Genomic DNA, 14,793 nt, shown 5'->3' with positions numbered 1-14,793 from the left:
CAGGTGCTTCACGGAATTAACCAAATATTGAATTGCATTGTTCTATACATATTTATTTTCAAAATACTTTTTTTTGAATCCCTCTACAACAAAACAATATATAATGTGTGTGTATATACAGTGCCCCCAGTGAGCATTCCCTGGCCCCGCGGGGGATCATTTCTCCTGGCTGGCCTGGCCCTCGGGGGTCAGGAGGGTCATCATCCTCATGAGCGCATCGTCGTCCGGGCCCTGTGTCTGGGCCACCCCGCCCGGGCCCTCCCTCTCCGACTGTCTTTTCTGCTGCTGCTGTGCTGCTCTGTCTGAGTCAATCTGATCAAAGTAGTCCTGCATGGCCTGCTCCAAGGATCCCAGCCCTCCCTGCTCCTCGTCCTCGTCTGGCCACACCAACCCCAGTGCGGATCGTTTCTGGCCCGTCTTTTTGTACATCGGCGCGGCGGGATATTGTTCCAGGATCTTTGCTGCCATGTACGCCGCCAGTTCGTCCTCGCCTACGTTGTCGTCGTAGTTCTCCTTTAGTTTGTTGGGTGTTCCAGGGCTCTGTGCCGGGGTGTACTTCTCCTGCCTCCTCGGCTGGGGCTGAAATTGTGGCTGTGAGACTTGGTACGGCGGGGGCCTCTTTAGGGGCCCTGGGCCCCCTGTGCTCCCTAACCCCAGGAGGCTCAGGATCTCCAGCGTCCTCGCGTCTTTCGCCTTGTAACTGCTTGGCCGTTCGGGAGTGCGGTACCTGTTGTTCTGCTTGGATCCAAGGCTAGGCTGTTTCTTGAAGATTCTGTTGTGCGACCTGGCCAGCCCGCTGCTCTGAGGCGGGGTGGTTTGGCTCCTCGGCTTGCTCCTGTCCTCGGCCTGGAACAGGGCCAGCAGCTCCTCAGGGGGTATGTGGTACTTCTGGGAGAGTCTGAGGAGCTGGTGCATGTCCTGTTGTGGGCTTCTGTTGTCCCAGTATTGAAACTGAGAAACCTTCCTCTCTGCCCTCTCTTTCTGCTCCTCCTCTATTTCTCTTTTATCCTCCTCCTCAGTTTTCTCCAGCACCTTTAGAAGGTAGTAGTCCACCAGGTTGGCCATGTCCTCTGCGTCTTCTGTAGGTTGGGGGTTGATGGACCTTCTAGCCGAGAGATCTTCTCCATCCTCCTCCTCAACATCGATGTCTTCGTCCTCTCCGTCATCGCCGTAGTCCAGGACCTGGTCGGCCTGGGGTTTGCTGCCCCGCTGCTCCTCCTCCTCCTCCTCGTCTCCCTCCACCTCCTCCTCCCCCCAGTCAACCAGCCCTCTGGCCACCTTGTCGTACGCCAGACTCCTCATGTTGAGGTTCTCCTTCTGTTGACCTTCCTCCCCGACCCCCCCCTTCTCCTCCTCTTCCTTCCCCCCAGTGGCAAGCCTCTCCACCTCGTCGAAGATTGACTGCAGCGTGGCCAGCTTCTGCGGCGTGTACTTCTCCCCCACGCCCTCGCCTGTGGGCCGGACAAGGGGGTTGCCTCGCTCGTCACCTTTCCCCTCCTCAGCGGCAGCCTCCTGCTCTTCGTATGTCCCCTCCTCCTCTTTTCCCTTCTCGCCGTCCTCCTCCTCAAACATCATGCGTGTGGCCTCTTGCGACGCGGCAGCCCTCTCGCCCAGCCTGAGCCCCGGGCCTCGGCCCCACGCCGGCTGGTGGGCCGTGTTGGCGGGCCCCGTACGCTCCAGGGCGCGCAGCACTGCCTGGAACCACTCCTGGGTCTTGTCCCCCTGCTCTGGGTTCTCCTCCCCCTCCAACTCCTCCTCTTCCTCTCCCTCCGCTCCTACCTGCCTCTGCCACCCCGGCCGCTCCTCTTCCTCCCCCCCGCTCGGGCCCTGCTCCAGGGCCCTCAGGGTCAGCATGGCCCTGAGGGCCTGAGCGTTGTCCAGCAGGCCCCCGTCGTAGCCCGGGGCCCCGTGGGGGGGCTTCTGGAGCCGCAGGGAGGGCGGCCTGCCACTCCGGTGGCGGAGGTTCTCGATGTGTCGCAGGGCTTTCAGCATGTCCTGGTCTGGGCCCCGGTGGGGGGGCTCCCTGGGGGGCTTGCTGCCCCTCAGTCGGTAGTCCCTAAACGAGGCCCCCTCGGCGCTGTCCAGAGAGCTGAGGAGCAGCGGCAGGAGGAGGGGGGCGAGGCGGAGGAGCAGAGAGCTCCCTGAGGCGGGGGAGGCGGGCCGGGAGGACATAGTCTCGTCTGGGGGGGACAGAGAGACGCAGCGGTCAAAATTGAGGTTTAGGTGAGGTTTAGGTCATTACCTATCAAAACACTTTACAATAAGGATAAACTAATCAACTATTAACTAACACTAGTCAATGCAGCAATTAGTTTTATTATATAAAAGCCCTAGGGGTTAGGGTTAAGGTTAAGGTAACCCTTACCCTCACCCTATTAAATACCTTTAGTAAACATGATTTAACCATGATTCATGATAACCAGACCATTAGTTAACTGTAATGTAATCAACTGTTAATTGTAATTAATTGTACTAATTATTTGTAAGTGAATGCTTATACTGCATTAACCATGTTCATTAATTGTTCATTAATGTACCCTAGTGGTAAAATGTTACCCAAAAAGGGTAGGATTTCCCTTCTGAAATATTTGACTCCTGTTATTGCCTTGCTTCATTTTTCTAGGTGAGTGAATTGTTGAGGTGATTGTTCTAGGTGATGTGCTCGTCAGTAAGCCCTCTCAACGTGGCGGCATCACGCCATCCTTATCCAATAGAAACTGTCTGTTTTGTAACAAGAATTGTATCTCAGATCTTTCTATATTGTGAATGGGATCCATGTGTGCAGGGTGAAGCCCAGCTTGTGTCGGCATATCAACGACCAGCCTGTTGCTGATACGCAGCATCTGGTGACGGCTGCTCCCAGCAGACAGCATGGGCATTCGGCCTGCCTGCAGATCTCATTAGTGCTTCAATTGCTGCTCCCCGGAGTGAGTCACAGCCCTGTTGTCTTGGAAACCCGGCAGGGCTGATGCCTGGCAAAACGCAGACACTCCCATGGCCATTTAGCCCTTACATCCCCTCATGTAAAACCACATGTAGCCCCTCAACACAACGTCTAAACTACACCGCTTACACATGCAGTCAACTATTTTATTAGGCCTATTACTAATAAATTGTGGAATATCCCCTAGTCGATAACCCAATATCTTTTTTTCTGTTTGTATGTATTCGAGAATAGGGCAAATCTATAATATATATATATATATATATATATATATATGTGTATATATGTCCAATATCGCGATTATTCAGCGTGCCATCCACCATCCCTCTGGAACAAAGCATTTCAACGGTGCTGAGGCTGATAGAGGAGAGGAGAACAGAGACGCTCTGCCTTACCTTGGTAGTGGTGGTGGTGAGCCGGGCGGGTGCTGAGCCTCCCTCTGGCGGGATCTGGTTCAGCTCGAAGGATGGACGCGCTATAAGAGCAGCCGTCTGACGAGTGCGTCACAACGCGCCGAGATGCGCACGACTCCAAACTCTCGCGGTCCCCAAACACATCAGCGCACACACACATACACGCGCGCACACACGCACACGCACACACACACACACACACACACACACACACACACACGCAGAAGTAAACTCTCACGCACACACACGTACGGACACTCAAACACAACAGAACGCGCAAAAACCGTATCCTACTTAGAGCCTTTGAGTAATTAAGTGTTTGGATTAGGAATCAGAATGTACCAGTACAGTATTTATTTAATTAACAGTTGATGGAGAGTGGTGTGTATGTTGTCTTTGGTGGACTTAGACAACAAGGTTTCGTTTGATCCGCTATGATGTTATCGTTGTCAACCCGTTCAGTCTTTTGTGCCGTCTCTCGGTCTATTCAATGGTCCACACGGTATCATATATATCATATATCAGAGACCTTCATCAACAAGAGACCTGTCAGGTCTGCTGCGACGAGGCGGGCGGTTGGGAGGCGGTCCGGGATGACGCACAGACCGACTGGAGCGGCTCGGTGCGTCATCCCGGACCTTGACCCATCTTCGGTACCTGGACCCGGACCTGGACCCACCTTGAAACCTGGACCTGAACCTGGACCCAAACCTTGGTACCTTGACCCAAACCTTGGGACCTAGACCCGGACATGGACCCGACCCTCGGGACCTGTACCCCATCTTCGGCACCTGGACCCGAACCTGAACCCAAACCGTGGTACCTTGACCCAAACCTGGACCCGGAGCTGGGGTCCTGGACCTCGGGACTTGGACCCGGACCTCGGGACCTGGAACTGATCCTGGAACCGAACATTGGACCTGGACCCGAACCTCGGGACCTGGACCCGGAACTGGAACCGAACCTCGGGACCTGGACCCAAACCTGGACCCGGACCCAGACCTGGACCCGAACCTCGGGACCTGGACCCGGACCTTAAGACCTGGACCCAAACCTGGCCAGAAACTCAGGACCTGGACCCCGGACCTGGACCCGGACCTTGGGACCCGGACCCGAACCTGGACCCAACCCTTGGTACCATGACCCAAACCTGGACCCGGACTTGAGTATGGAGTTAGAATCATGCCAAAACCCCGCACACACGCAAAAGGTGTTTTGCTCACGCACGATTCAAACACACACAAAACGTGTTTTACTCACGCACAATGATTCACAAACACGCTCAGTGTGGTTTGCAAATACAAAACATCATTCACAAACTAATGCATTTTGCTTCATTAACAAATGCAGTATTTTTTACACATAGTACAAACTAAAATATTTCAAGTACAAACTAAAATCCTTCAAGTACACAAAACAATTCTACAAGTACGGAACACTGAAAGCTGCGCGTGGATCGGAAGGCATTTGCGCGTGGATAAGCAAGGCGGAAAATTAGTGGCAAAAGTCACGTGACAAACAAATGTCCTGTGATTCACACTACACAACAGCAGGTGGCGCTGTTGAGTCAGTTTAAGGCCGCCAGGGCGATCTTTTTTTCTCCCCAAAATCTTGATTCTCCATATGCCCACCACCACTACCGTCCAAGTAGTCACAAAACTGAAAGCTACTTTTGCCCGCTATGGGGTAGCAGACGAAGTGGTCAGTGACAATGGCCCACAGTTTTCGAGTGAAGATTTCAAACAACTGGCCCGTGAATTAGACTTCACACACGTCACATCGAGCCCACACCATCCTCAAGGCAACGGGCACGCCGAAAGAGCGGTGCAAATAGCAAAAGGGATCCTGAGACAAAAGGATCCTCTCCTGGCACTCATGTGCTACAGATCTACTCCGTGCAGCAGCACTGGGGTAAGCCCAGCAGAACTCTTAATGGGCCGCAAGATTCAAACCACTCTGCCTACCCTTGAACGCAACCTACAACCCAGACGGCCTAACAAGCAGAGTATCGCAGCCAAGGACGCATCAGAGAAGAGGAAACAAACATACTACTACAACTAACGCCACGGAGTGAGGAACCTTCCAACACTAAGGGCAGGGGACCACGTCCTCACCAGACTGGACCATCAAAAGTCCTGGGTCACCCCGGCTGTGGTGACTGGCGAGAGCATCACACCGAGATCCTACCTTGTGGAGACGGAGCAGGGAGCCAGACTTCGCCGCAACCGACGCCATCTTCAGGTGGTGCCCAGCGTGAGATCTACAGCATCAGGTACACTGGGACCTCCACCAGAGCAGCCGTCCAGTGACCCGGGGAGAAGCCCTACAACGGTTGACACCAGCATGGGGGCAGTTGCTGATGGCCTGACTCAGACCAGGTCAGGCAGGGTCAGTAGACCAGTTCAGAGACTGGACTTGTGAGCGTTCGTGTCACCTGGACACTTGGAAAGAAAAGAGAAAAAATCATACCGTGTCGGAATGTTTTGGTTGGTTTTACATTGAGTTCCAACAATGAAAAGTGTTTCATCTTTAATGTGAAAAGAGTTCCAGAAATGTCTATCATACTGTGCACTGTGATACATGAGATTGGTAATATTGCATTGAGTTCCAACAATGAAAAGTGTTTCATCTTTTATGTGAAAAGAGTTCCAGAAATGTCTATCATACTGTGCACTGTGATACATGAGATTGGTAATATTGCATTGAGTTCCAACAATGAAAAGTGTTTCATCTTTAATGTGAAAAGAGTTCCAGAAATGTCTATCATTTCATGTCGGAATGATTTGGTTGGTTTTACATTGAGTTCCAGAAGGCCATACACATTTTCCTAGTTTGGTAATAGAATTAACAGAATAGTGCTTTAATAATCCTTCAGTGATGTTCCTAGCCAATGTTGATAATTCCAGTGTTAAGATCGTAAGAATTTCAAGGGGGAGCTGAACCGTAATTTTCGGACTATAAGCCGCGCCTTTTTTCCCATTTTTCGATTCTGCGGTTTATATAACGGTATATAATCTATGGATTTTTACAGCTAACGGCCACTAGGGGACCTCCTAATTCTATTGATTTGACAGGTTACAGTGCACAAACCCAGACATATGGTAATTAGGGCTGGCCCGAATTATTCAAATATTCGAATACTCGTTCGGAAAATTAGTATTCCAAGCTTAAATTAGTATTCGGAGCTTCGTTTTTTTTTTCACGTATGTGACGTTACCAGGGCGAGGGAGGCAAACTATAAGCGTCAGCGACACCAAGCAGAGAAGCGAGAGAGGTGGAGGAAGAATAGATATCTTGTTTCCCTTTACTTTATAACACAACATTAGCAGGATCTCATTAGCGAAATGTGGGCACGCATGAGCGGACGCGGACCGAAAGTAAAGACGTTGATTTAACTTGGACCGATGTGTGGACGTCTTTTATTATAAGTAACCAAATACTTTACAACATGTGCTTTTGCTTTTGTTTACATTTTGTAACACCCCTTGCCCACTGACGGATCTCATTGACTTTGCATGGGGCGATCCAGAAATGCATTCTGGGTCCGTCCGTTCCGTCGGCTCCGTCTCTTGCGTTCAGAAGTTGAGAAAAAGTTTACTTTTCAGGCTGCAACGGATCCGTCAGCCAATCGGATCGTGTCTCTGTCTGCAAATACCACTCCCCCATCCGTCAGACACGCCTTCCGTCGTCCGTTGACGAACGGATGCGTGAGTCAATTGGTTGTGTCATGTGCTGTTTGTTTGGATTGCATTGTGCTTCTGACTCCACCCTGCTACTTCCTGTCTTTGTTTGAATTGCTGCCTTTTTGTGAACACACCTGTTGCTCATTTGTGGGTATTTAAGCTCAGTGTGCCCATCAGTCTCTGTCGGATCGTGCCAGTATGTTACCTGTGCCTTGCTGAAAATAAACTCAGAGAATGTTTTTGAAATCAAGCCATCTGTCTGTGATTAGATCCTTTTCTACTGAAAGCCTAGGGGTGCATTCGAATACTATACTATTTCTGTTCATTGTCTACTACTTGACCGTTAATGTAGCACTTCCTACAGTTATGCGTAAAAACGCCTCAGAACGCTTCCGAAAGTAACAGGGTGTCATATCTCTTAAATTATAATTACACAAAATTGCCTTTGTTTTGTTCTATTACCTGAAGTGTAGCTTTCCATGCCGCCTTATGTGCCCCTTTCTATTTGATTTTGTTCTTTGATTTGGCTCCACCTCCTTCTGTCCTCCCGCCCACATTCCCGAGAACCCCATAAGTTTCCCGTGCCCCCTGCCCTCTTCCCTTTGTTCTGGTTCCCTTGGGAAGAGGTGTGTACATTTATTTTGTGATCAAATCTTTGACCATCTTATAGCTTATCATTCTTTATATTAGTTATTTTGATTATACATTGTTTAATTGAAGTCTGGGGTAAATATCTATCCATGCATAGATTTCAGTGTTTTGGGGAACTTTGTGTTATGTTGCGATGTCCTAGCATGACCCTCGTGTAGTCATGCTAATTCCCCTCCCCCCCTGTGTGATTCGTAGAGGAGTTGGAGTAAGGGCACTTGCTAAGAGGAAGCTATTTGTTCATGTGTACCTTCAGGTATGTCTTATTATTTCTTTGATTTGGTTCTGGTATGTCTTTTATTTCTTTGATTTGGTCCCTTTGTTCGGGTTCCCTTGGGAAGAGAGGAGTTGGAGTAAGGGCACTTGCTAAGAGGAAGCTATTTGTTCATGTGTACCTTCAGCAACGAATAAATGGACGTCGGAGTTCCCGAGTCCGGACAGATCGTGGGTCACGTCGTTCATTAAAAAAAAAGAAAACACAACGCAGATTCAGCCGGTTACAAGAACACCACCGGATGTTTGGAGATGACCCATTTCCCCTCTGTGCGCTGCACATCAGATGCGTCAAAATTAAAGTCACCTGCTATAGTTTACCTCAGCTGGAGCCGCTGCTTGTGGTGCCGGGTCTGCCATCTAGATTTATTTATTTTCTTCCACCGCAGCGTTCTTCTTCGGTTTCCAGAACCCGACTGAATTGTGGGATAGCGTAGTGACCAACCGTTGTATACTGTGGCGGTAGTACGTATTCGGAAACTTTTGTAAAACCTCTGTTGCCCCTTTCACACCGCCGCAAAATCGGGGCCGGTTCCGGGGCAGTTCGGAGCTAGGGCCAGGGCTTTGGTTTCACACCGCCAAAGAACCGGCTCCGGCCCCTAAAAACCGGTTCAACTCTGGCCCCACTTTAGAGCTGGGCTAGAACTAGAACCGCTTTTACGCCGGGGGCAGGGGGCGGAGTTATCCGTACCTTCATAAACAGGAAGACCAACGAAGACCGGCATTTTTTAAAACACCGAAGTAAACAATGGACGTGAATCCGTGTATGGTTCTTTTTTGTTTTTTCTGATTTTGTTTTAAATCGGAATATTCAAAGAACGAACCATACACGGATTGAATCGAAGACGAAATTGTTGTTGTTGTGTTTGAAATTGGCGCGAGGGTTCTTCTGCGCGCCTAACCTGACGCTTGATCATTGTGTGGTGGTTCAACGCGTCAACGCGCCAACGCAGCTAGATGAGTCCGTGTCCATGCAAGTGAACGGAGCGTTCCCTCTTCGTCATAACTATCAAACCAAACATCCTTCACATTCACCGAGCGAACATTATGAAAGTAAAATGCACATTTCTCGCTAAAAATGTTTCCATAAACGCATTTAATGGCGTAACTATGTTACTATTTCCACCCAGAATAAAGAAAGGTGAACCTCATATGAACCTCACCGGCTCTGTTGGGGCCCACGACGGCATGATCCAGGGCAGATCCGTTCATCGAGACAGCCGGCCAGGAGCGCCTCTGTTTCATCCTTTCACCTAATAAGCGTCGCCATGGAAACCTGGAGCTAAAGCAGCTGCTAATTTCCCTGTGTTGCATGACCCTTGATATGCTGCTTCTGCTCTGATGACGTTGGTTAATGCCCTGGGATCTACGCACGCACGCACGCACGCACACACACACACACACACACACAGACCTTGGGTGTCTTGAAAGGCGCCTTTAAATTAAATGTATTATTATCATACATATACACACCCACACCCACACACACACGCATGCACACACATGCAAACACACTTAAAGGCCTAAACACACCGGCGCAGAAGCGCCGCGTCAAAAAGTCAGCCCCCATTATTCCGGATGTACAAGCCCAACATTGGTCCCGATTAGCCGCACGGCATCGCACCGTGCCGCCCAACTAGGCTTCACGCCAATGTTCTATTGTCTAGCGTCTCCTCCCCTGAAAAAGCGCTTTTTAAAAGCTGGTTTGTACATCCCGGGTCCCGTAGGCACCTCCATATCTACTCCTCACCACTGGATGTCGCCCTCTTTTGTTTGTGAGAAACAATTACGAGAATGGATGATAAGAGACGGGTCGTCGAGGTGGAGAAATATGCCGAATTGTATGACCCGTCATTGTATTCCCGTCATTACAAAGACAACTCCAAAAAAGGCATTGCCTAGCGAGCCATAGCTCTGGAGATTGGCTCTTCAGGTGAGAAATCAACAATGGTGGACTAAGTACCCAAACCTTTAACCATAATGGGAATAGACGAAATCAAGTCACATAATATATGACTAATCACACCATGTAGGTTGAAACCAGATTACTTGTAATATCTATATATTCTTATTTAAGGCAAGGCAACTTCATTTATATAGCACTTTTCATTCATGAAGCAGACTCAACGTGCTTCACATAGAAACATTTTCATACAATAAAATAGATAAGTAAAAGAAAACACAGGCGAAGTTCAAAAAACAAAACAAAGTTAATGCATTGCCATGTATTAACTGTCTCTCTGGTATCAAATCATGTGTTAACTGTCTGGATTTAAGGAGCAATAACATTAAGTGTCTCGAGCACTCAAATAAAATGTACTGGCTACTGAGTCCAGCACAGCAAGGGGTCAGCGGCGATGACCCCTTGTATAAATACGTACATCACTGTATTTATACATAGTATAGTGTTTATACCAGAGAGGGATAATAACTAAATTATAGGTCACCATGACTAAGCTACACCATACGGTTCTGCCATTGCACACTTCCTAGTGGCAAATTGATGGTCTGTTCTTGTCTCCGTTCATTGATGGGGTGCACCCAAACCCTTCGTCTTTTCCTTGCCAGCCGAAGAAGGGCAGCCAACAATTCTTTGTTCTGTTGAAATAAAAAAAACTCAATAAAATGTAAAAGAGCTTGTGTTCCATTAAAATGGATAACTACTGGCTGCATACATGTAAATGTGTGGCTATGTTAAGGCTATATAGCTGGATAGATAGATCGGTACTTCATTGGTCCCAATAGGGACCAATAAAGCCATCCAGTAGCTCAATACAATAAATACACACAATAACAATTGGCCTTAAAAAGTGACTGCGCTATATACTAAAAAGGCTTAATAGAAGATCCTGCACTTATGGAGATTGTTGATGCAGTAGATGAAGAATTGCACAATATAAAATAAATAAGAAATGACAGTAAATAAAACGAAAAAGAGCCCTACAATCTAAGTTGGTAGATCTGCTGCTTGAAAACATACTTTCACTGCGCAGATTATAAATTGTTCAAATTATTCAGCCAAAAAGATGGAAAATAAATAAACTAGGCTACAATAGGCTACTCACCCATGGCGTTTCATCTCTTTGTTGCGGTTGATCGCCAGGTGACTTCCTGATTTTACACTGCAGCGCAACCGTTGCGCCGCTTCCAGTTGGTGCTAGGGGCGGCTTTTGACGCACGTGAAATGTGCGCCGCTGCGTGTCGGCGGCGGTGGGTGAAGGCCTTATCAGGAGGGCTCATAGGGAGTTGTGTTCATGTGAGGGTTATTATTGGTCTTGTTCTTCAGTATAGGCAGCTCCAGGAGGGGGTTGACCTCAGTCGGAGGGGTTGTAAATACCCCCTCTAACGAGCTGACGCTCACCAGGCTTAGACCACCTCCTCACACACCTCTGTCAGAGCAAGGTCGCTCTCAATTGGCAGTTTAAACACAACTGTCCGGCCAACCAATACCAACACCTCCTCCTTACCCACTGCCCCATATCACCTAACAGCTGTCACCTCACGTGGCCTCGGTTCAGCTTGGGCTTAGGAGCGGAGTGAGCTCCAGGGCTGAGGAGCGGAGTGAGCTCCAGGGCTCTACACACTAAGAGCAGCTGAGCCTCTTTCTAAGGGGCTGCTGCTGCTGATGTACCCAGTCAGCCATTCATGGAAATGAGAAAAGACTGGAGACAGCGATGGCTGCCGCTCGTCTCTCACTCCATGCTGTGCTGTTTTCTGCGGCAGTTGGACATCTTTGCATGATGGTAAATGTCAGATATGATGGTATGCCCTGATAAATGTCAGTTCTCCAACAAGTGGGACAGAGATGTGTGTGATGTGATAGTCTCTGTTCAAATAGGACACCTTGTGTGCAAGACACGCCCTCATTCATTCAGGAGGAGGAGGAGGGGGAAGAGAGAGGAGGAGAAGAAGAGTGAGTGAGAGGGAGAGAGAGGGGGGGAGAGAGGGAAAGGGGAGGAGAAAAGAGAGCGGCAGAGTGATTAGGTGGACAACAGAGATAAAGACAGAATGGGGAGATGAAGGCAAAGCGAGAAAGAGGAGGGGGAGAGTAGAGAGAGAGAGAGAGAGTATTTTTAGTCAAGGAGGTAAAATTAAAAAATGGAGGAACAATACTTGTGTGTGTGAGTGTGTGTGTGTGTGTGTGTGTGTGTGTGTGTGTGCGTGTGTGTGTGTGCGTGCGTGCGTGCGTGTGTGTGTGTGTGTGTGTGATAAAGACAGAATGATGAGGAATAGGATAAAAAGAGAGAGAGACAGAAAGAGAGTGAGATGGAGAGAGAGACAGAGACAGAGAAAGAGAGTGGAATGGAGAGAGAGAGAGAGTTAGATAGAGAGAGAGAGAGAGAGAGAGAGAGAGAGAGAGAGAGAGAGAGAGAGAGAGAGAGAGAGAGAGAGAGAGAGAGAGAGAAAGAGAGAGAGAGAGAGAGAGAGAGAGAGAGAGAGAGAGAGAGAGAGAGAGAGAGAAAGAGAGAGAGAGCTAAGGAGAGGAGGAACAGGCTCGACATGTAGTTCAAAGCGTCCAGCTGCTGGGTTCTGAGAGGAGGTGTGTGTGTCTGTGCTGGACGGGCCGCAGTCAGGAGAGCTGCTCCTCTCAAAGGACCTAGACCTTGTTGTTCTCTCCGTTGGACACCGGAGAACCAGGAGAAGACGATTGCCTGCAAGCAGGAGGTAAGCCAATCAAGAATGTCGACTGTTGTCTAGCGCTTATTATGATGACCATGAAACCATAGATAAGAAAGACCATTATTGATGTCAGTAGTTACGTCTCCGATGACCGCAGTTTACCTAGGCTTGGTTACTTTGACCGTGACAATTTGTTTCCAGCCTACCAAAACGTAGAACTAGCTGCTAGCATAACACAAGCTGCCACTAGACTGGCGTTGGCTGTGTTGTTGTCAAAGAAACGAGCTGCTAGACTGGCGGTGGCTGGGTTGTCGTCAGTGTTTACTGTAGATGTATCTATTTATTGGTTACAAGTAGTTCAGCTATTGGCCCCATGTGTTGTAAGCTGTCAACAACATTGTGTTCTGTGAAAAGTGTTTGATAAACTGAATAAACCTTATGCCATTTAATAAACCCAGACAAGGTAACTCATTGTTTAAATATTAGAACTTGATCAAGTAGGCTACTGTGTGTAGCTTACAGAGCAAGCACTCACCCTGCTAATGTAAGTTGTTTTAGCCAGCTGCTTCTAACATCACATTTCTTTCTGTTTCTGTTCCTTTTCTTTAGATACTTTGGTTGTAATAGCAGTCAACCAGGATGCAGAACAATCCCACACATTCAATACAGCTGAACCAACCCAAGCCCTTACAAATCATCAAAATGTAAGTTAATAAGTGTATCTGACACAAACTTTTTTACCTAACCATACATTTTGATACTGTTTCATTTACAATCGTTCCACTCACAGCTGTTACAGAGTCCTGGGGATGACCTGACATTATCACATCTAATCTCGGAATCCTTTCATACGCCTGCCACACCTGCCACATCCAGAAGCAACACGGAGGACATGGTCTCCCTTCAGCGTGAGCTTTTGGGGGAAGTAAAAATGCTGAGGATTACTCAGGAGCAACTTCTGAAGGTGGAGAGGGAAAAGCTGCTCGTCGAGAGGGAGAAGCTTCGCCTTGCCCAAGCCAAGTTTGATTTAAAAAAAATTGAATGTTGAACCTAGAATAAAATAGCAATCACTCATAGAGGTTTTCATGTGTTGTTTATTGTGTTTTTTTTTCACATGAATCTCCTCCTTATGAGGTCTTGTCTCACTTGCATGCCAGTGTTACATGGGGCAGGGACTGGGACATCTCCCTCGGGGTCATCATCATCTGGGATGTCAGGGATTGGCAAGCGGTACATAATGCAGATGTTGTGGAGGATAAAAACACAGGTAATAATTTTACATGCCCTCTCAGGAGTGTACTGGAGAGCACTCCACCAGAACGGTCAATATACCTAAACCTTGACTTCACTACCCCAAAGCACCCCTCCACAACACTACACGTCGTTCGTTCTCTTTTCAGATCAACTGATAAGCTATCAGCTAGAAAAAGAATGGCTGGCCTACAGAGCCTATACTGTCTAATGAAGACATGATCAGGGAGTGCTAGTGGATCCACTCTGTCTCTCAGAGGCCTTGGTGGATTTTCCTCCCTAGCTGCCACCCAAAGAACTTCCATCTAAAAGGAATAATAGTAAGGATATGGTTTCAGTAACTACTTAAAAACATGTGTTCATAGTGATTAATTAAAGGCCCACTATGCAACTTCGGGAATTTCTTCGCTGCTTTCTTGGTTTTGGCACGCACATTTCTCTACACAGCGCCCCCTACAGCTTCGTAGTAGATATTTTACAACACTGTCGTAACAACTCGTTGACGACCCTTCCCCATGCACTTCTACGCGAGCCATGTGCATTTGTTTTCAAAGAAGCCGGCGAATGCGTGGAGCCATGTCCGAAGTAAATGTTCATAAAGTGTAGGCAAGGTTATACATTTTTAAAATGGTGTATTTGTATTGCAATAAACATAAAGCCATCCTTTTTATAGTTGACGGGGAGAATTTATATCCTAGATTATAATTGTTTTATCTTAGGTTGAACAGAACAATCAGTGTGAGAGTGTTGGCCAACATAATAATCTAAATAAACAAGAACCTGGATTCGGGGATTCAGTCTGTATCTGGGGGACGAGACAGACGAACAGCAAAACACCAATGGAAACAAAGGTGTTTATATGGCTGCAACCAAGCAAGCTAGAAACATACAGGGCTCACAACAAAACGGTTGAGAAAACAATTTTTACAGGGCTCACAACAAAATGGTTGAGCAAACACAT

The 14,793-nt window shown here is 48.0% G+C and overlaps 1 protein-coding gene and 1 long non-coding RNA gene across 2 annotated transcripts; one reads left to right on the top strand and one right to left on the bottom strand.

Annotated features, from left to right (window-relative positions):
* Positions 1–92: 92 nt before the first annotated feature.
* scg2a (secretogranin II a) lies at positions 93–3,988 on the bottom strand. The gene is made up of 3 exons (XM_056610871.1): positions 3,904–3,988; positions 1,821–2,180; positions 93–1,763 (listed from the first exon to the last, which is right to left on the bottom strand). The coding sequence occupies exons 1-3, from the start codon at positions 3,986–3,988 to the stop codon at positions 157–159; spliced, it is 2,052 nt and encodes a 683-aa protein (XP_056466846.1). The 3' UTR covers positions 93–156.
* An 8,514-nt stretch (positions 3,989–12,502) lies between these two features.
* LOC130405383 (uncharacterized) lies at positions 12,503–13,860 on the top strand. Its single transcript, XR_008904334.1, has 3 exons — positions 12,503–12,626; positions 13,191–13,285; positions 13,372–13,860. It is a non-coding gene; the product is annotated as an uncharacterized LOC130405383 (long non-coding RNA).
* Positions 13,861–14,793: the final 933 nt, after the last annotated feature.

Source organism: Gadus chalcogrammus, chromosome 16 (genome assembly GCF_026213295.1).
Source record: "Gadus chalcogrammus isolate NIFS_2021 chromosome 16, NIFS_Gcha_1.0, whole genome shotgun sequence".
NCBI classification, from domain to species: domain Eukaryota; kingdom Metazoa; phylum Chordata; class Actinopteri; order Gadiformes; family Gadidae; genus Gadus; species Gadus chalcogrammus.
The sequence above is the reverse complement of the archived record's forward strand: the minus strand, read 5'-3'. Positions and strand labels throughout refer to the sequence as shown.

Bases quoted from the DNA above. Each gene is read 5' to 3' on its own strand.
- scg2a (XM_056610871.1), bottom strand. From the start codon at position 3,988: ATGACGCACCGAGCCGCTCCAGTCGGTCTGTGCGTCATCCCGGACCGC. The intron at 2,181-3,903 runs GTCTCTTGTTGA...TGTCCCCCCCAG, and splicing joins CGTCGCAGCAGACCTGACAG to ACGAGACTATGTCCTCCCGG. The intron at 1,764-1,820 runs GCGGGGGGGAGG...GAGCGGAGGGAG, and splicing joins GGCCCTGGAGCAGGGCCCGA to AGGAAGAGGAGGAGTTGGAG.